This window comes from Bufo gargarizans, chromosome 1, assembly GCF_014858855.1.
Source record: "Bufo gargarizans isolate SCDJY-AF-19 chromosome 1, ASM1485885v1, whole genome shotgun sequence".
NCBI classification, from domain to species: domain Eukaryota; kingdom Metazoa; phylum Chordata; class Amphibia; order Anura; family Bufonidae; genus Bufo; species Bufo gargarizans.
This window is the reverse complement of record NC_058080.1, coordinates 548,959,174-548,980,251: the sequence shown is the minus strand read 5'-3', so window position 1 is coordinate 548,980,251 and position 21,078 is coordinate 548,959,174. Positions and strand designations below refer to the sequence as shown.

The 21,078-nt window shown below is 42.8% G+C and overlaps 1 protein-coding gene across 2 annotated transcripts in view; it reads left to right on the top strand.

Moving 5' to 3' along the window:
• Positions 1-21,078, top strand: part of ANKLE2 (ankyrin repeat and LEM domain containing 2) — an 88,598-nt gene that overhangs the window by 47,784 nt on the left and 19,736 nt on the right. For both annotated transcript variants that reach the window (XM_044275592.1, XM_044275591.1), the window contains exons 9-10: positions 6,205-6,311; positions 6,447-6,637. In XM_044275592.1, coding sequence (XP_044131527.1) covers positions 6,205-6,311; positions 6,447-6,637 — 298 coding nt within the window. The remainder of the gene's footprint in view (positions 1-6,204; positions 6,312-6,446; positions 6,638-21,078) is intronic.

Below are 21,078 nucleotides of genomic sequence, written 5' to 3'. Positions count from 1 at the left end.
TTTTGGCTCTATACACCACCACCACAATGGATTTAAAATGAAACGAACAAGATGTGCTTTAACTGCAGACTGTCAGCTTTAATTTGAGGGTTTTTACATCCAAATCAGGTGAACAGTGTAGGAATTACAACAGTTTGCATATGTGCCTCCCACTTGTTAAGGGACCAAAAGTAATGGGACAATTGGCTTCTCAGCTGTTCCATGACCAGATGTGTTATTCCCTCATTATCCCAATTACAATGAGCAGATAAAAGGTCCAGAGTTCATTTCAGGTGTGCTATTTGCATTTGGAATCTGTTGCTGTCAACTCTCAAGAGGAGATCCAAAGAGCTGTCACTATCAGTGAAGCAAGCCATCATTAGGCTGAAAAAAACAAACCCATCAGAGGGATAGCAAAAACATTAGGTGTGTCCAAAACAACTGTTTGGAACATTCTTAAAAAGAAGGAACGCACCGATGAGCTCAGCAACACCAAAAGACCTGGAAAACCACGGAAAACAACTGTGGTGGGTGACCGAAGGATTATTTCCCTGGTGAAGAAAATACCCTTCACAACAGTTGGCCAGATCCAGAACACTCTCCAGGAGGTAGGTGTAGGTGTCTCAAAGTCAACAATCAAGAGAAGACTTCACCAAAGTGAATATAGAGGGTTCACCACAAGATGTAAACCATTGGTGAGCCTCAAAAACAGGAAGGCCAGATTAGAGTTTGCTAAGCGACATCTAAAAAAGCCTTCACAGTTCTGGAACAACATCCTATGGACAGATGAGACCAAGATCATCTTGTACCAGAGTGATGGGAAGAGTATGGAGAAGGAAAGAAACTGCTCATGATCCTAAGCATACCACCTCATCAGTGAAGCGTGGTAGCGTCATGGTGTGGGCATGTATGGCTGCCAATGGAACTGGTTCTCTTGTATTTATTGATGATGTGACTGCTGACAAAAGCAGCAGGATGAATTCTGAAGTGTTTCGGGAAATATTATCTGCTCCTATTCAGCCAAATGCTTCAGAACTCATTGGACGGCGCTTCACAGTGCAGATGGATAATGACCCAAAGCATAGTGCAAAAGCAACCAAAGCGTTTTTTTAAGGGAAAGAAGTGGAATGTTATGCAATGGCCAAGTCAATCACCTGACCTGAATTCGATTGAGCATGCATTTCACTTGCTGAAGAGAAAACTGAAGGGAAAATGCCCCAAGAACAAGCAGGAACTGAAGACAGTTGCAGTAGAGGCCTGGCAGAGCATCACCAGGGATGAAACCCAGCATGTTGTGATGTCTATGCGTTCTAGACTTCAGGCTGTAATTGACTGCAAAGGATTTGTAACCAAGTATTAAAAAGTGAAAGTTTGATTTTATGATTATTCTGTCCCACTACTTTTGGTCCCACAACAAGTGGGAGGCACATATGCAAACTGTTGTAATTCCTACACCGTTCACCTGATTTGGATGTAAATACCCTCAAATTAAAGCTGACAGTCTGCAGCTAAAGCACATCTTGTTCATTTCAAATCCATTGTGGTGGTGTATAGAGCCAAAAATTTTACAATTGGGTCGATGTCCCAATATTTATGGACCTGACTGTAGTTGGCCTACCGCTTTTTAAGAGGCCAAAAAGCCTTCTAGTGTAATGCTGATTGTTTACATAGTGCTTTTCCTGCATTTATGACTTATGGCAAATAATTGGGGGGAGACCTCCTCATGTGATGCTATAAAAATGCTTTAATCCCTTAAAGGGGTTGTCATCTCTAAAATGGAGCCCTCAAAGTGAAGGAGAGTGGACCGTTTTCTGCTATTTTCATAAGTTCCATAGAAATTAAAGGGAATCGCACTATGCAAGCTCGCCACTGATCCATGGGGCTGACGGAAATATGGCTTTGCTATTTTTGGCAATCCCATAGAAATGAATAGACACACATGCACCATCTGCTTTCCTTCGGTTTGCAAGCTCTGTTCTAAAGGTGGCTCTCTGAGACCTGCACCTATCAGTCTTTAACCCCTTAAGGACATAGGATGTACCGGTACGCCCTATTTCCCGAGTCCTTAAGGACCAAGGACGTACCGGTACGTCCTGACTTTAAAATTGGCATTCCGGCGCCGCAGGGGTTAATTTGAACAGGATGCCGGCTGAAATCATTCAGCCGGCATCCTGTTAAAACGCCAGGGGGGGTCATGTGACACCCCGTGTCGGCGATCGCTGCAAACCGCAGGTCAATTCAGACCTGCGGTTTGCTGCGCTTTTTGCAGTTTCTGATCCCCGCGGTCCCTGACCGCGGGGATCAGAAACTTTAGAGTGTCTAAAATCAATATAGTACACCCCCCCCCTGCACCCCTGCATGATTTGATGGCGGCGGGTGGTGCAGGGGGGGGTGTCGCAGGCGGTGGGGGCGTTGCGGGAGGCGGGCGGTGCGGCAGGCGGGATCGCGATCCCCCGCCCGCCTCCCATTGAATAATCGTTGGTGTACAGTGGGTATACCAGGGTGCCAGCACATTGCTGGCACCCTGGTATAAACGGCTGACATCGTTGATGCGATGTCAGCCGTTTAACCCTTTCCATACAGCGGTCCGTACGGACCGCTGTATGGAAAAGGTTAACAGTAAAAGGGAGCTCCCTCCCTCTCCGATCGGGGGGCTGCTGTGCCTTTGCAGCCCCCCGATGGGAGAGGGAGAGAGCCCCCAGACAGCCCCCCCAGAGCCCCGTCCTTACCCTTCCCCGTCTGCGCAGTTCTGACCATAACTGAGCAGACGGGGAAGGTTCCCATGACAACAGGACGCCTGCTCAGGCGTCCTGCTGTCCATGGTGCTGAACAGATCTATGCTGAAAGCATAGATCTGTTCAGTGTAAGTAAAATACAGTACAGATACCTATATAGGTTCTGTACTGTATTTTACAGACATCAGACCCACTGGATCTTCAAGAACCAAGTGGGTCTGGGTCAAAAAAATAAATAAGTGAAAAAAGTTAAGATAAAAAAAAAAAACATTTATCACTGAATAAAAATTAAAAAAAAAAAATAAACTACACATATTAGGTATCGCCGCGTCCGTAACGACCTGATCTATAAAACGGTCATGTTACTTTCCCCGCACAGTGAACGCCATAAAAATAAAAAAATAAAAACTATGAGAAAATTGAAATTTTGCCCACCTTACTTCCCAAAAAAGGTAATAAAAGTGATCAAAAAAGTCGCATGTACGCCAAAATAGTACCAATCAAACCGTCATCTCATCCCGCAAAAAATTAGACCCTACTCAAGATAATCGCCCAAAAACTGAAAAAACTATGGCTCTTAGACTATGGAAACACTAAAACATCATTTTTTTTGTTTCAAAAATAAAATCATTGTGTAAAACCTACATAAATAAAAATAAAGTATACATATTAGGTATTGCCGCGTCCGTATCGACCGGCTCTATATAAATATCACATGACCTAACCCCTCAGGTGACCACCATAAAAAATAATAAATTGTGCAAAAAAAGCAATTTTTTGCCATCTTACATCACAAAGTGTAATAGCAAGCGATCAAAAAGTCATATGCACCCCAAAATAGTGCCAATCAAACTGTCATATCATCCCGCAAAAAATTAGACCCTACTCAAGATAATCGCCCAAAAACTGAAAAAACTATGGCTCTCAGACTATGGAGACACTAAACATTTTTTTGGTTTTAAAAATGAAGTTATTGTATAAAACTTACATAAATAAAAAAAATTGTATACATATTAGGTATCGCTGCGTCCGTGACAACCTGCTCTATAAAATTACCACGTGATCTAACCTGTCAGATGAATGTTGTAAATAACAAAAAAAAAACGTGCCAAAAAAGCTATTTCTTGTTACCTTGCCGCACAAAAAGTGTAATATAGAGCAACCAAAAATCATATCTACCCTGAACTAGTACCAACAATACTGCCACCCTATTCCGTACTTTCTAAAATGGGGTCACTTTTTTGGAGTTTCTACTCTAGGGGTGCATCAGGGGGGCTTCAAATAGGACATGGTGTCAAAAAAACCAGTCCAGCAAAATCTGCCTTCCAAAAACCGTATGGCATTCCTTTCCTTCTGCTCCCTGCCGTGTGCCCGTACAGCGGTCTACAACCACATATGAGGTGTTTCTGTAAACTACAGAATCAGGGCCATAAATAATGAGTTTTGTTTGGCTGTTAACCCTTGCTTTGTAACTGGAAAAAAATATTAAAATGGAAAATCTGCCAAAAAAGTGAAATTTTAAAATTGTATCTCTATTTTCCATTAAATCTTGTGCAACACCTAAAGGGTTAACAAAGTTTGTAAAATCAGTTTGAATACCTTGAGGGGTGTAGTTTCTTAGATGGGGTAACTTTTATGGAGTTTCTACTCTAGGGGTGCATCAGGGGGCTTCAAATGGGACATGGTGTCAAAAAACCAGTCCAGCAAAATCTGCCTTCCAAAAACCGTATGGCATTCCTTTCCTTCTGTGCCCTGCCGTGTGCCCGTACAGCGGTCTACAGCCACATATGAGGTGTTTCTGTAAACTACAGAATCGGGGCCATAAATAATGAGTTTTGTTTGGCTGTTAACCCTTGCTTTGTAACTGGAAAAAAAATATTAAAATGGAAAATCTGCCAAAAAAGTGAAATTTTGAAATTGTATCTCTATTTTCCATTAAATCTTGTGCAACACCTAAAGGGTTAACAAAGTTTGTAAAATCAGTTTTGAATACCTTGAGGGGTGTAGTTTCTTAGATGGGGTCACTTTTATGGAGTTTCTACTCTAGGGGTGCATCAGGGGGCTTCAAATGGGACATGGTGTCAAAAAAACTGTCCAGCAAAATCTGGCTTCCAAAAACCATCCGGCGCACCTTTCACTCTACGCCCCGCTGTGTGGCCGTACAGTAGTTTACGGCCACATATGGGGTGTTTCTGTAAACGTCAGAGTCAGGGCAATAAAGATACAGTCTTGTTTGGCTGTTAACCCTTGCTTTGTTAGTGGAAAAAATGGGTTAAAATTGAAATTTAGGCAAAAAAATGAAATTCTCAAATTTCATCCCCATTTGCCAATAACTCTTGTGCAACACCTAAAGGGTTAACGGAGTTTGTAAAATCAGTTTTGAATACCTTGAGGGGTGTAGTTTATAGAATGGGGTCATTTTTGGGCGGTTTCTATTATGTAAGTCTCGCAAAGTGACTTCAGAGCTGTAGTGGTCCCTAAAAATTGGGTTTTTGTAAATTTCTGAAAAATGTCAAGATTTGCTTCTAAACTTCTAAGCCTTGTAACATCCCCAAAAAATAAAATATCATTCCCAAAATAATTCAAACATGAAGTAGACATGGGGGAATGTTAAGTCATCACAATTTTTGGGGGTATTACTATGTATTACAGAAGTAGAGAAACTGAAACTTTGAAATTTGCTAATTTTTCCAAATTTTTGGTAAATTAGGTATTTTATTATGCAAAAAAAATAATTTTTTTGACTTTATTTTACCAGTGTCATGAAGTACAATATGTGACGAAAAAACAATCTCAGAATGGCCTGTATAAGTAAAAGCGTTTTAAAGTTATCAGCACTTAAAGTGACACTGGTCAGATTTGCAAAAAATGGCCTGGTCCTTAAGGTGAAAATGAGCCTGGTCCTTAAGGGGTTAAGGACTGGGCCTATTTTCATTATTGCACTTTCATTTTTTTCCTTTCTGCCTTCCAACTGCCGTAACTTTAACATTTGTAGTTCATATAGCCATATGAGGGTTTCTATTTTGTGTGACAAGTTTTTTTTTTTACTTTCTTTTTATTTATCATGGCTTGTTTTGGAAAAGGGGAAAAAATTATTTTGGGGTGAAAAGTTTTTTAGGTTTTTGTTTTTACAGTGTTCATTATACTCTAAAACTGCCATGACAACGTTATGCTGGGTTCACATGTTTTTGTCTTGCGTTTAATGTATACGTTAAATGGAAGCCTCAGAGGGGTTCTATAGACTGGCATCCGTCGCTATATAGCTTATAGTATACATTGTTACTGGACTCAGCAGGGTGGAAAAGCGTGATGTACTGAACTTTTGCATTCCCCTCCCCTCCAAAGTATGTTAAATATAGGGCAAAAATGAAATGTGATGTGATGCCCCAACCTAATTCTGTGGGTGGGTATATCTACAGTGATGTCTACTTCATATAGTTTTTGTTTTACATACTTGGACCTAGTATTCATTTTCATGGATTTGTTTTAGGCTGAGGATTTTAGAAGGAGATGGAAGACTCCACCACGGGAAAGAGCTGGATTTTATCATAATGTCAGAAAAACAGACCCAGAGAGAGGCGAGGAGAGAGTTGGAAGGTAACATTAAATTTTTCTTCTGTATTGTACATAAATATGGTTCTAATTTGGAAGCTGCATTTCCCTGAATCATAAGCTGACCTTGTCAAATATTTTTTTTTTTTTCCCCCCCCCCTCGGTGTTCGTCACCCCCAGGGAGCTTGCTCATGAGCAGGATGTCCCATGGGTGGAATATTGGGAATTCCTTGGTTGTTTTGTTGATCTTTCTTCCCAGGATGGTTTGGAGAAGCTTGAGGAATATCTTGGTAAAAAGGAAACAAGTGAGCGGATGCAGCTTGAACAAGATCATGAGATATGCAACAAATATAAGACTCCATCCCCAGCAGGTAACCCTATTTTAGTTTGACTTGCTAACCACATTGTAAATTGACATTAGTTCTAATCATCTGTAGTTCCACTATAAGAAACAAAGTGCCTTTTTTTTTTTTTTTTTTTTTTTTTTTTTAACATTAAGTTTGCCCAGTTTGGGGACATAGAAACATAGATACATCTGTCGGCAGATAAGAACCATTTGGCCCATCTAGTCTGCCCAATATCCTGTATACTATGCATAGCCATTCACCACCCTATCTTATATGAAGGATGGCCTTATGCCTATCCCATGCATGCTTAAACTCCTTCACTGTATTTGCAGCTACCACTTCTGCAGGAAGGCTATTCCATGCATCCACTACTCTCTCAGTAAAGTAATACTTCCTGATATTGCTTTTAAACCTTTGCCCCTCTAATTTAAAACTATGTCCTCTTGTATCAGTTTTTTTCTTCTTTTAAATATTCTCTCCTCTTTTACCTTGTTTCCCTTTATGTATTTAGCAGTTTCTATGATATCCCCTCTGTCTCGTCTTTCTTCCAAGCTATACATGTTAAGGTTCTTTAATCTTTCCTGGTAAGTTTTGTCCTGCAATCCATGTACCAGTTTAGTAGCTCTTCTCTCAACTCTCTCCAAAGTATCAATATCCTTCTGGAGATATGGTCTCCAGTACTGCGCACAATACTCCAAATTAGGTCTCACTAGTGCTCTGTAGAGCGGCATGAGCACCTCCCTCTTTCTACTGGTAATGCCTCTCCCTATACACCCAAGCATTTTGCTAGCATTTCCTGCTGCTCTATGTAGGGATCGACCGATTATCGGATTTACCGATATTATCGGCCGATATTCAGTATTTTGAACGCTATCGGTATCTGCATTTATTTTGCCGATATTCCGATAGCGTATGGGGAACACAGACCGCGCTGCTGACAGCGCTCTCCGTGTTCCCCTTAGCAGCACAGGGGAGAAGGAAGCAGTGTCTCCTCCCCCTGTGCTGCTGCCGCTGCCGCCAATGAAAGGACAGGGGACAAGAGGAGGGGAGGAGCTATGGCCACTGCACCACCAATGAAGATTAATCTATCATTCATTCATATACAGGAGGCGGGAGCTGCAGAATCACATAGCCGACTCCTGACCTCTATGAGCGGTAGCTGCGATCTGCGGTAGTTAACCCCTCAGGTGCCGCAGATCGTAGCTACTGCTCATAGAGGTCGGGAGCCGGCTATGCGATTCTGCAGCCAGCTCCCGCCTCCTGTATATGAATAAATAAGAGATTAAAAGGGGTTGTCCAAGTTATATTTATTGATGACCTATCCCCAGGATAGGTCATCAATATCAGATCGGCCGGGGTCCGACACACGGCACCCCCTCCGATCAGCTGTTTGAAGAGGAGACTCGCACGGTGTCAGCGCTGCCTCCTCTTCACTGTTTACCTTCTAGCGCTTCTCCTCTTCAAACAGCTGATCGGAGGGGGTGCCGGGTGTCGGACCCCGGCCGATCTGATATTGATGACCTATCCTGGGGATAGGTCATCAATAAATATAACTTGGACAACCCCTTTAATCTTCATTGGTGGCGCAGTGCTCTTCCCCCCCCCAACCCCAGTATTAGACATTGGTGGCGCAGTGTGCCCCCCCTCCCCCCTAGTATTAAGCATTGGCGGCGCAGTGCACCTCCCCCCCCCCCAAGCCCCCCCTGTATTAAACATTGGTGGCGCAGTGCGCCCCCCCCCCCCCACCCCAGTATGAAGAACATTGGTGGCGCAGTGCGCCCCTCCACAGGATCCCCTCCTCCTCCGATTGGAGCCCCAGCAGTGTAATGCTGGGGCTGCGATCAGTTACCATGGCAGCCAGAACGCTATTGAAGCCCTGGCTGCCATAGTAAGCTCCATGCTGCTGTGTGCACAAAGCACAGAGCAGCAGTGACAGTGTGAGCTCCTATTCACCCTGTTAGATCTCTAATCTCGGGGAGTGGCCTGACTGCCGATGTAGTAAGACGCATGGCGCAGAGCTCCTGGAAAGAATCCTGATTTTCATGTCTACTCACCTCCTGCCTAACTCCAGAGACAGCCGACAGCACACCGAAGCTTCCCTGGACGCCGTGGTGAATCCCGGTATCATTATGACCCGGCAGAAGCAGAGGGAAAAGGAGGGTAGAGACGGCGGCACGGACACTCCGTCCAAACAAGATGGCGCCGCACAAGCTGCGAAGCTTACTGATGTGGCGGTAAAGCTTGGGAGGTTCGCCCGCACCCCGGCCGCTGCGGCTACTGATCCAGAGCCTGAGGCTGAAGTGTCTGATGAGGTGAGGGGAGCGGAGCCTCAGGAGGCAGCCACTTATGCCTCGATTGTAAAGCAGAAGGGGGGTCCAGTATTGCTACCGGAGATGGAGCCCGTCCCTGAACCTACCATTGCGGACGTATACAAGATGGTAGCGCAGTGCAGCGCAGCTCTCACATCCCTGAATGCTAATATGGGAGGCCTCAAGGAGGAAGTTCTATTAATCCGCCAAGATATGCGGCAAAGGAGAGAGTGGAGGAACTCGAGGGTCGCGTCAGCGATATGCAAGATCAATTGCCACCTGTTAAGAGAGACTTGCAGCGAGTTATTCATAATGTGTCATTACTGATAGCCAAGTCTGATGATCTGGAAAATCGTCTGAGGCGCAATAATGTGCGCTTTATTGGGATACCGGAACGCACTGAAGGTTCGGATCCGGTTTCGTATATGGAAAAATGGCTGGTGGACACTATTGGCAAAGAAAAGTTATCCCCACTTTTTGCAATAGAGCGGGCCCACAGGGTGCCGTTTCGGCCTCCAAGACCTCTCCTGATTAAAGTTCTGCACTACAGGGACCGTGATGCCATTCTTAAAGCTGCCAGAGATACTCCTGACATCCAGATTGCTGAGTCCTGATGTTTCCAGATTTTTCTGCAGAAATTCAGAAAAGGAGGGCCAAATTTCTGGACGTAAAGAGGCGTCTGAGGCTATTGCAATGGCCTTACTCCATGTTATACCCGGCTAAACTTCGGGTTGTGGCACATGGGTCCACGCACATGTTTGAGGATCCGGTTGAAGCGTGTCAGTGGCTGGACATTCATGAGAAGGATCAGCGTGGCAACAATACCTGAGGACTTGGTGATATTATTGATAGAACTTTTTCTACTATAATGTTTACTTACTGATAGTTTATACTGCCAGTTATAAATGTATGGTACTCTGTTGTTTCCATATATGAAAGGGCGGCTATATATCCTGACTCAAAGTCTGTTGTTTTTTCTACTTTGTCTGGATAATTATAGGGCGGGGTAGGAGGATGAGTAGTTTGTTCTTATAGTTATCCAGGCTGATGCGTCACTAAGTGATAGGAAACTACACTTCTGTATTCTTGTGCCTATACCACTAACCGTGGCAGTTAGGTTCACTTTGTTTATGTATGGTATACCCCTATACATCAGATTTATAACTTACAAAATGTTTAAGAATGTTGGGGGGGAGGGTGGGATTCTGGGAGCAGGCTCTATTCTTACATTTACCTCAGAGAGGAGGTTTATATAGCTCTATCGGCACTGGTTCTTGTATCTGATTTTATATGCTCACGATGTCTTCTGTTAACATAGTTGCCTGGAATGTGCGGGGCATGTCACAAGACTCCAAACGTGCAGCAATATTTCATGCCCTGAAGGATGTACAACCAGCTATTGTTTGTTTGTCTGAAACCCATTTAACTGTTGACAGGACGCACTTGGCGCATAGAGCGTGGGTAGGTTATGAATATCACTCTACTCACTCCACACATGCTAGGGGGGTTACCATCCTGGTTCATAGATCTATACCATTTACTGTGTATAACTCATATATTGATGATGGGAGGTTCGTGTGTCTGAGTTGTAGTATTTTTCAATTCAGGATTGTTTTAGCGGCGGTGTATGTTTCAATTATCGGCTATCGGCCTGAAAGTTCACAAATTATAGGTATCGGCCCTAAAAAATCTATCGGTCGATCCCTAGCTCTATGACATTGTCTGCCTACCTTTAAGTCTTCTGAAATAATGACCCCTAAATCCCTTTCCTCAGATACTGAGGTTAGGACTGTATCACTGATTTTATATTCTGCTCTGGGGTTTTTACGCTCCAGGTGCATTATCTTGCACTTATCAACATAAAATTTTAGTTGCCAGATTTTTTACCATTCCTCTAGTTTTCCTAAATCCTTTTCCATTTGGTGTATCCCTCCAGGAACATCAACCCTGTTACAAATCTGTGTCATCAGCAAAAAGACGCACCTTACCATTGAGGCCTTCTGCAATTTCGCTGATAAAGATATTAAACAATATGGGTCCCAGAACAGATTCCTGAGGTACCCCCCCTGGTAACAAGACCATGGTCTGAATATACTCCATTGACTACAACCATCAGCCACTGCCTAATCCATTCAACAATATGGGAGTCCAAGCCCAAAGACTGCAATTTATTGATAAGCCTTCTATGTAGGACAGTATCAAAAGCCTTACTGAAGTCCAGATAAGCGATGTCTACTGCACCTCCACCATCTATTATTTCAGTCACCCAATCAAAAAAATCAATAAGGTTATTCTGACATGATCTCCCTGAAGTAAACCCATGTTGTTTTTCATCTTTCAATCCATGGGATTTTTTTTTTTTCTTCTCACATTTGCATTACAGATTATAACTTTCCCAATCTCCCCCTCCACCCTCTCATCCCGACTTTTAGTTAGGAAAAGACTTCAATAATACATATGAAGTCATACATCCATTTACGGAGACCTATTTTTGGACCATTCAGTGTGTAACATGTACCATGGATCTGAGGTCCCTAATCTTAAGAACCAATCTGTTTGGACAAACGGGATAATGGTTGTTAAAATCTTTCTGTTAAAAAAAGCTTCCATATATGATCTCCACTTTTTGAATAAAAGGCTTTGCCAGCTCCAATTTACAGCTTTCTGCATCGATGTGTTCTAGCATCAAGCAGTGTGTGGTTAATCGAAGGACTTCATCTATGTTTGGTATACTGGGATGAAGCCAATGAGATAATTTACTTTGTCTGGCCGCTAATAGAATCACATGTATTGCTTTTGCTAGTCGTGATCAAGTTTCCGATCTCCCCACATGGAATAAAATTTATTCTGGATCCATTGGGATCTTCGCTTGGCATTTGGCATTAATCCTGTCAATAAAGGCTTTCCGGAATGCTTGGATTTTCACACAGGACCATAAACCATGTGTGATATCTGTATTTGGAAGACTGCATTTAGGGCAATGTGTTATTATGTCAGGTGGAATAGGAGCTGCACCCGTCGGTAAGTGGAAGCCATATGTGGCTCTATGTATAATTTTTAAATATGTTTCTCTCCATATTTAAGTACTAACTATTTTCCTAACCTTGTCCCATCCCTCCAGTAGCTGATCAGGGAGGTTCATGTCAGGAAAATCTTTCAGCCAGGTCTTAAATAAAGAGAGATCTCCTTTCCTAGACTCTACCTCTCTCAAACAGCTATAAATGAAAGATAAGTCTTTCCAGATCCCCGCACCACCCAGTAATGTGTCGAAAGGGCCAGGTAAAAACTCTTTAGTCAGATCTCTCGCTTTTGCTTGTATAAAAGCCTTAACCTGGTAGTGTGTTAAAAAATGGTTCGGAGGTATTCCATATGTGGATTGTACCTCTTGAAAGTTATATAATTTCCGTTCTTTTTGCTTCCACATGTGACTGACCTTTTGATATACCTTTCTGCGCCCATTGTACCAATTGTTTATTGGTTGTGGAAGCTTCAAATTCCGGGTGACCCCATAACATCATGTTTTTTGAGATCCCACACGGAAGGTCAAAAATTTTCCTGGTTGCCCTCCAAGTCGCGATAGTATCCCTAAGAAGAATACTCAGTTTTACAGATGGAGGCAATCGAAAAAATTTAGTATGCAACAGTGCGTTCAGTTTCCAGGGTTTCACTAGTTCTTTTTCCACATGGAAAAGTGAATAATATGTGCCCTGCGTCCAATCCAGACCATGTCTTGTCAGACTGGCCAAGTTATATTTTCTAATGTCTGAGAAACCTAGTCCCCCTCTTGACTTAAGTCTAATCAGTGTCCGCATAAATATTCTGCTCCTTTTATTCTGCCAAACAAAGGAACGAAATGCCTGTGACAATTGGTGGACGTCAGTATGTTTCAGAAGGAGTGGCAGTCTGCGTGGGATAAAGGAGCTTGCTGAAACTAATCATTTTTATCATATAGCACCTGCTCAGAAAGGATATAGGCAAGTTCCTCCACGATATCAGTTCTGCTACAATTTTCTTAATTTAAGGAGGATAATTTAAGGAATAAAGCGTATCCGAAGTTCTACCAATTTTTATACCCAGGTATTTGATGTATTGGGTAGCCATCAATACAGGAACTTCCATCTGAGCGGCCTCCTTCTTGCTCTGAGGAGGGGACAAATCTAGCAATTCAGATTTGGTCTTAACTTTAAAGCCTGATAAACGGCCAAAATATGAGAGGAGATCGAAGAGCATCGGGGCGTCAGATCTGGGATGGGCTAAGAACACCAGCAAATCATCAGCAAATAACGCATGCGTTAGAGTTTGGGAGCCTATAGATATGCCTCTGATTTGAAATGTTCTTTCGCAATGCTTTCGAGAGCGGTTCCAATGCGATATTAAAGAGCAAGGGAGATAACGGACATCCTTGTCTGGTGCCTTTTTGTAACTGGAAGGGATCTGATAAGAAGCCTGGAATAGAGACCCTAGCCATTGGTGCACTATACAAGGATGATGTGTGTGTGTGTGTGTGTGTGTGTGTGTATATATATATATGTGTGTGTGTGTGTGTGTGTGTGTGTGTGTGTGTGGTATATAGTATATATATATATATATGTATATGTATATATATGGAATTCTGCACCTCATTCAGCCATCCCAGCTCACATTATCAAAAGCCTTCTCGCCATCAATAGCTAGTAGAGCTGGAGATGGGTGAAGTTGTGGGTTGGCCCTAATGTCATCTAGTAACTCCATTACTGTTCAGATGTTGTAAACAGCTGACCTGCCCTGTACGAATCCTACTTGGTGAGGAGAGAAGTTTTGGTAGGAAGTTTGCTAGCCTATCTACTATCAATTTTGAGAGGTATTTTAAGTCATTGTCTATAAGAGAGATGGGACGATAAGATGCTGCCAACATACTATCTTTCCCCTCTTTGGGTAAGACCTTTATATAGGCTGTATTCATATCAGTGGGTATCTGCTGACCTTGTAATATCTTATTATATAGTTGTGTAAGTGCTCTACTTGCGTTCAGGGCCATAACTTTGTAAAATTAATTGGCATAACCGTCGTGACCTGGGGCCTTCCCATTACTCGAACTCCTAATTACCTCCAAGACCTCTTCTTCCGTGACAGCTCGGTTCAGTGCTAATAGATCCTCCTGCAATACCCTTGGCAAGTTCAAAGCTTTCAGCCATCCCACCCCTTGTGCGTCTCTATTCTCATCTCTAGAATAAAGGGATTTGTAAAATTTACTTAAAATATCTACTATCTCGCACGGTTGGTGGCATAGGATCCCCTGATCATACTTTAGACCCGTTATATGTGTAGATGGGCGTATTCCTCTCGCTAATGAGGCCAGCATTTTTCCAGCCTTATTACCATATTTAAAGTACTTTGCTTCACGCCTTCTAGCTCCTCTTTTTGTCTCAACCAGTGTTCATATTCTAAATTCTCTTCCAGACAGTCCCTTTTAGTGTGTTCCGAGTGATTCCTCTGGTGGGCCATGTAGGAGTCCTTTAATGCAAAGGACAATATTTTTTTGTTTCTGCGCTGTAGTCTTCATAAGTCTATTTACATAAGCTAGAATGTTACCCCTAAGGACTGCTTTTCCTGCTCTCCATATCAACTGTATATCTCCTGAACTTGAGTTTGTCTCCCAATATTCCATCCACCAGTGTCTTAACATTTCCGTAAATTTTTTTGAGGCCAAGTCTGGGAATCTCCACAAGAAATCCGCCCCCCTTGGGATACTATCCGTAAGATCTATAATCACAGGGGACTGGTCAGATATTACTAGTTCCCCCATTTCCACCCCTCGAGTTCTGTGTAATATCGACTTAGAAATCAACAGGTAGTCCAAGCAGGACCAGGAATCGTGTGCTAGGGAAATAAGAGTATATTCCCTATCTTCTCGGTGTTTGACTCTCCATGCATCATAAAGCCCCAAGTCCCTTACCACTTTACTCAAGGTCTTATCCCTATGACGGGGTTTTATATATTTTCCCTTTGTACTACGCCTATCTTTCTCATGATACATAACTGTATTCATGTCCCCTGCTACAATTTTATGGGATATCGTGTCCTGTAGGACCATGTTTCTTATGGACGTATAAAGCTCTGCATTAGCTTCATTAGGACCATATACATTGTATATGCTTAAGGATTCTGTCGGGAATTGTAGAACCACATGTAACCACCTTCCCTCTTTATCTTCCATCATGGAGGTAACCTGGCATTTCAGGTTTCTCTGGATTAACAGCGATACCCCTCCTTTATTGCCTGCTGGTGGAGAGCCTAAAACTTGACCCACCCACAACTTATGCATGCGAGGGAAGTCTTTTCTGTCTAAGTGAGTCTCTTGGAGTAGAGCTATATCTATCTTTAAGCGGTTTGAGGTGTCTGAGTATCATCATACGCTTTTGGGGAGACTCGGCCCTTTAACGTTCCAAGTAGCGATCTTCGTCATTTTTCCCTTTCTAAGTTACTTGGCTGACACATAACACTATAGCAGTCGAGATGAGTTAATCTTGAACCCCCCCCCCCCCTTCCCCCAACATAGAACATAAGAAAAATGTAATACTAAACAAAGACCCATTGTTGGGCCACAGGTGATTGGTAATTATCGACTTCTCTTCTTCCCAGCATAATCATATCTCCCCTTAGGGACACACTGCATTTAAACTCTGTCCCCAGAAAAACTTAGCCCTTATCGTAAAGAGGAACATACAGTACAGACCAAAAGTTTGGACACACCTTCTCATTCAAAGAGTTTTCTTTATTTTCATGACTATGAAAATGGTAGATTCACACTGAAGGCATCAAAACTATGAATTAACACATGTGGAATTATATACATAATAAAGTGTGAAACAACTGAAAATGTCATATTCTAGGTTCTTCAAAGTAGCCACCTTTTGCTTTGATTACTGCTTTGCACACTCTTGGCATTCTCTTGATGAGCTTCAAGAGGTAGTCACCTGAAATGGTTTTCACTTCACACGTGTGCCCTATCAGGTTTAATAAGTGGGATTTCTTACCTTATAAATGGGGTTGCGCATCAGTTGCGTTGTGGAGAAGTCAGGTGGATACACAGCTGCTGATAGTCCTACTGAATAGACTGTTAGCTGCTTTTTTATTGCCTTAATACAAATTCTAAGTAAAGAAAAACGAGTGGCCATCATCTCTTTAAGAAATCAAAGTCAGTCCGAAAAATTGGGAAAACTTTGAAAGTGTCCCCAAGTGCAGTCACAAAAACCATCAAGCGCTATAAATAAACTGGCTCACATGCGGACCACCCCAGGAAAGGAAGACCAAGAGTCACCCCTCCTGCGGAGGATAAGTTCATCTGAGTAACCAGCCTCAGAAATCGCAGGTTAACAGCAGCTCAGATTAGAGACCAGGTCAATGCCACACAGAGTTCTAGCAGCAGACACATCTCTAGAACAACTGTTTCGAGGAGACTGTGAATCAGGCCTTCATGGTAGAATATCTGCTAGGAAACCACTGCTAAGGACAGGCAACAAGCAGAAGAGACTTGTTTGGGCTAAAGAACACAAGGAATGGACATTAGACCAGTGGAAATCTGTGCTTTGGTCTGATGAGTCCAAATTTAAGATCTTTGGTTCCAACCACCGTGTCTTTGTGCGACGCAGAAAAGGTGAACCGATGGACTCTACATGCCTGGTTCCCACTGTGAAGCATGGAGGAGGAGGTGTGATGGTGTGGGGGTGCTTTGCTGGTGACACTGTTGGGGATTTATTCAAAATTGAAGGCATACTGAACCAGCATGGCTACCACAGCATCTTGCAGCGGCATGCTATTCCATCCGGTTTGTGTTTAGTTGGACCATCATTTATTTTTCAACAGGACAATGACCCCAAACACACCTCCAGGCTGTGTAAGGGCTATTTGACCATGAAGGAGAGTGATGGGGTGCTGCGCCAGATGACCTGGCCTCCAGTCACCGGACCTGAACCCAATCGACATGGTTTGGGGTGAGCTGGACTGCAGAGTGAAGGCAAAAGGGCCAACAAGTGCCAAGCATCTCTGGGAACTCCTTCAAGACTGTTGGAAGATAATTTCAGGTGACTACCTCTTGAAGCTCATCAAGAGTGTGCAAAGCAGTAATCAAAGCAAAAGGTGGTTCTTTGAAGAACCTAGAATGTGACATATTTTCAGTTGTTTCACACTTTTTTGTTATGTATATAATTCCACATGTGTTAATTCATAGTTTTGATGCCTTCAGTGTGAATCTACAATTTTCAGTCATGAAAATAAAGAAAACTCTTTGAGAAGGTGTCCAAACTTTTGGTCTGTACTGTATATGCACCATACTAGCGTCCATCCAAAAAGTACAATAACCCACAACGTTACCCAGCGTCTCTCAAACATACAGTTGTGTTCAAAATTATTCAACCCCCACTGAAATTGAGTGTTTTGGCCAGTTTGACATTGATTTTGATCATTTCAATCATCTTGTTTACAATTAAATCAAAGAGGCACTTGTAAGTCAGACAAATATAACATAAGATAACATAACATTTATAATGAAATAACCACAAATGTATTTTCTGTGCTCGCATCATTATCAGTTTTATTCAACCCCCAAGTGACATTCAATCTTAGTACAGCATCCTTTTACAGTTATAACAGCTTTTAAACGTGAAGCATAGCTTGACACAGGTGTCTTGCAGCGATCTACGGGTATCTTCGCCCATTCTTCATGGGCAAAAGCCTCCAGTTCACATTCGTAGGCTTGGGCGCTGCAACTGCTTTCTTTAAGTCCCACCAGAGGTTCTCAATCGGATTTAAGTCTGGTGACTGCGATGGCCACTTCGAAATGTTCCAGCCTTTAATCTGCAACCATGCTCTAGTGGACTTGGAGGTATGCTTGGGATCATTGTCCTGTTGAAAGGTCCAACGTCTCCCAAGCCTCAGGTTTGTGATGGACTGCATCCCATTTTCATCCAATATCTCCTGGTACTGAAGAGAATTCATGGTACCTTGCACACGCTGAAGCTTCCTTGTACCTGTAGAAGCAAAACAGCCCCAAAGCATGATTGACACCACCCCGCCCCCATGCTTCACATTAGGCAAGGTGTTCTTTACTTCTTAGGCCTTGTTCTTCCTCCTCCAAACATAGCGTTGATTCATGGGCCCAAACTGTTCTAATTTTGTTTCATCAGTCCACAGAACACTATTCCAAAACTTTTGGCGTTTGTCCACATGACGTTTTGGCATACTGCAGTCGACTCTTTTTATTCTTTGGAGACAGCAACGTGGTGCGCCTGGGAGTTCTGGCATGGAGGCCTTCATTATGCAGTGTGCACCTTATTGTCTGAGCTGAAACCTCAGTACCCACATCTGACAAATCTTTTTTCAGTTCCTCAGCAGTCACACGGGGACTTTTCTCCACTTTGCGCTTCAGGTAGCGCACAGCAGTCGAAGTCAGCATCTTCTTTCTTTTCTTCTTTGCCTTGAATTTGCGAATGATGCTTCCTATGGTGTCTCCTGGTATGTTTAACATCTTTGCAATCTTCTTATAGCCATTGCCCTTCCTGTGAAGAGAAATCGCCTCTTCTCTTATCTTCCTGGACCATTCTCTTGACTTCACCATGTTTGTAAACACACCAGTAAATGTCTAGAAGGAGCTGAGTATCACGGTCCTTTTTAAATCTGCCTAATTGGTGCTTATTATGCTTGATTGCGGCTCCTTGTCATCCACAGGTGTTTTCAATACCTGATCGAAAACACTTGAATGAACCTCTGTTCTTAAGAGTGGTAGTCTTTAAGGGGTTGAATAATTGTGTCAATGAAGAAATCACAAAAAAACATTTAATACTGGATTACAAAAACAATTGATGTTATTTTAGTGGCATTTGGTTCTTTAAAAAGTCCTTGTAAGATTTCATTCTGAACACAATTACAAATGTACACTAAATTCCCTAAAACCCTTTACAGCATTGGGGGTTGAATAATTTTGAACACAACTGTAGAGTCCTGGTGATGACCATGCACTTCTAGTCAGTAGTTGCCCATTTCATCCTAAGCGGTAGTACATCGATCTTCCCCTTCAGGTCTTGGGTAGGAACTGTTGTAGAGCTCGACGAGCTACCTTCGGATCCTGGAAAGTGAGTAGCTGGCCATCTGGCGTATGCACTTTCAGCGTTGCTGGATAAATTTGCGCGAACTTGAGCTGCTCCTGGTAGAGGCTGGAGCAAAGTGGCGAGAACTCTCTTCTGCGTTTTGCCACATCTGCGGAAAAGTCCTCAAAGAGAAGAATTCGGGAGCTTCCCGACTCTAGTGGGTCTTTCCGTTTTTTGTAAGCTCGCAGGATCTAAGCTTTGTTGGAGTAGTCCAGGTAACGGACTATCACTTGTCTTTGCCTTTGGGCCAGGGCTGTATGTTTTGGCGATCCTCCCTTTCGCTGGTCGGCTGGTGGTAGCGCAGGGCCTATCCTGTGAGCCGTTTCTACTTTGCACGCTGCTGACATTCGTAAAGCTATCGGCAGGTCTTTCTCGCAGAGGGCCACTAGATCTCATGTAGGGACCGACTAAGGTACCCCAACTAAGCTTAAGTTGTTCCTACGGGAACGATTTTCGAGATCTTCTATCTTGGCCTTCATCTGTTTGTTTGTTTTTCTATCTGGAGCAGAGAGCACGTAGCCTGACCTTGAGCCTGTGCTTTTCTAGCATATAACTCTCTTCTCCGCGTCAATATGACGGCTTTGTTGTGCAATATCTTGGTGAAGGTGCGCCAGGGAGGCTGACACGGTAGTAGCTAGTGATTCTTGCAAGTCCGGTAGAATTCGTGCCGCTACTTCCAATGCCAGATTTTTATAATCTAGTCCTGCAGATGGCATTTTTTTTTTTTTTCTCTCTATCTCCACTCGTCTCATCATGAAGAAGTGCAGGAGGGTCATCACTTGATGGTGATTGTAAGGAAGGTGAGTCCGCCATTTCGTGCGGTACCGCCAACGGCTGTGCTGCTTTCTGTTTTTTTTTTTGTGCTGGTTTCTGCTCCCCATGGTCACCAAAAACCGGTCCATGCTCCCCCGAAGGAAGATGAGGTACCGATTAAGTTCAGGTTCTGATGGAATAGCCAGGGAGCAGAGATTTGCAGAGCAAGTCTGAGCAGAGCTTCACTCAGTGTGTCCGACCATTCTGGCCCCGGAACCGGAAGTATCTCCACGGGATTTTAGATGTTCCACAATCCTCTCCTTAAGTATGGTTTCCATTAATTTCCTGTCATCCTTGTGATGTCAGGCTTACTGGCCTATAGTTGCCCAATTCCTCCCTGCTGCCTTTCTTGTGAATGGGCACAACATTTGCCAATTTCCAATCTTCTGGGACGACTCCTGTTGCCAGTGATTGGTTAAATAAATCTGTTTAATGGTTTTGCTAGTTCGCCGCTGAGCTCTTTTAATAGCTTTGGGTGAATCCCATCAGGCCCCTGTGACTTATTTGTATTAATTTTAGACAGCTGACTTAGAACCGTTTCCTCTGTAAAGACACATGCATCAAAAGATTAATTAGTCTTTTTTCCTAACTGAGGTCCTTTTCCTTCATTTTCCTTTGTAAAAACTGAACAGAAGTATTCATTGATGCAGTCAGCTAGTTCTTTATCATCTTCCATATACTTCCTTTTTTTTTTAATTTGGTAATTCCTTGTTTTAGTTTCCTTTTTTCATTTATGTATCTGAAGAATGTCTTATTGCCTTTTTTCACTGACTGAGCTAATTTCTCTTCTGCCTGTGCTTTAGAAGCTCTTATAACGTCTTTGGCCTCTCTTTGCCTATTCTTATAAATTTGCCTGTCATCCTTGTGGTGTTTATTTTTTTTATTTTTTTTTTATAATTACTAAATGCTATCTTTTTGTTTTAAATGATTTTGGCCACTTCTGCAGAGTATCACAGTGAATTCTTCCTTTTTTGCTTTTACTGACAAGCCTAATGCAATTTTCTGTTGCCTTCATTAGTGCCACTTATAAGTAGTCCCATTTCTCCTGGACTTCATTGAAACTGTTCCCATCTGATAGGGACTCGTATACCACTAATCTAATTTTAGAAAAGTCAGTTTTTCTAAAACTTTTGTTTTTGTGTGGTGTGACTCAGTCACTGTACTTATAGTAAACCACACTGACTGGTGATCACTAGATCCCAAACTTCCCCCTACAGTA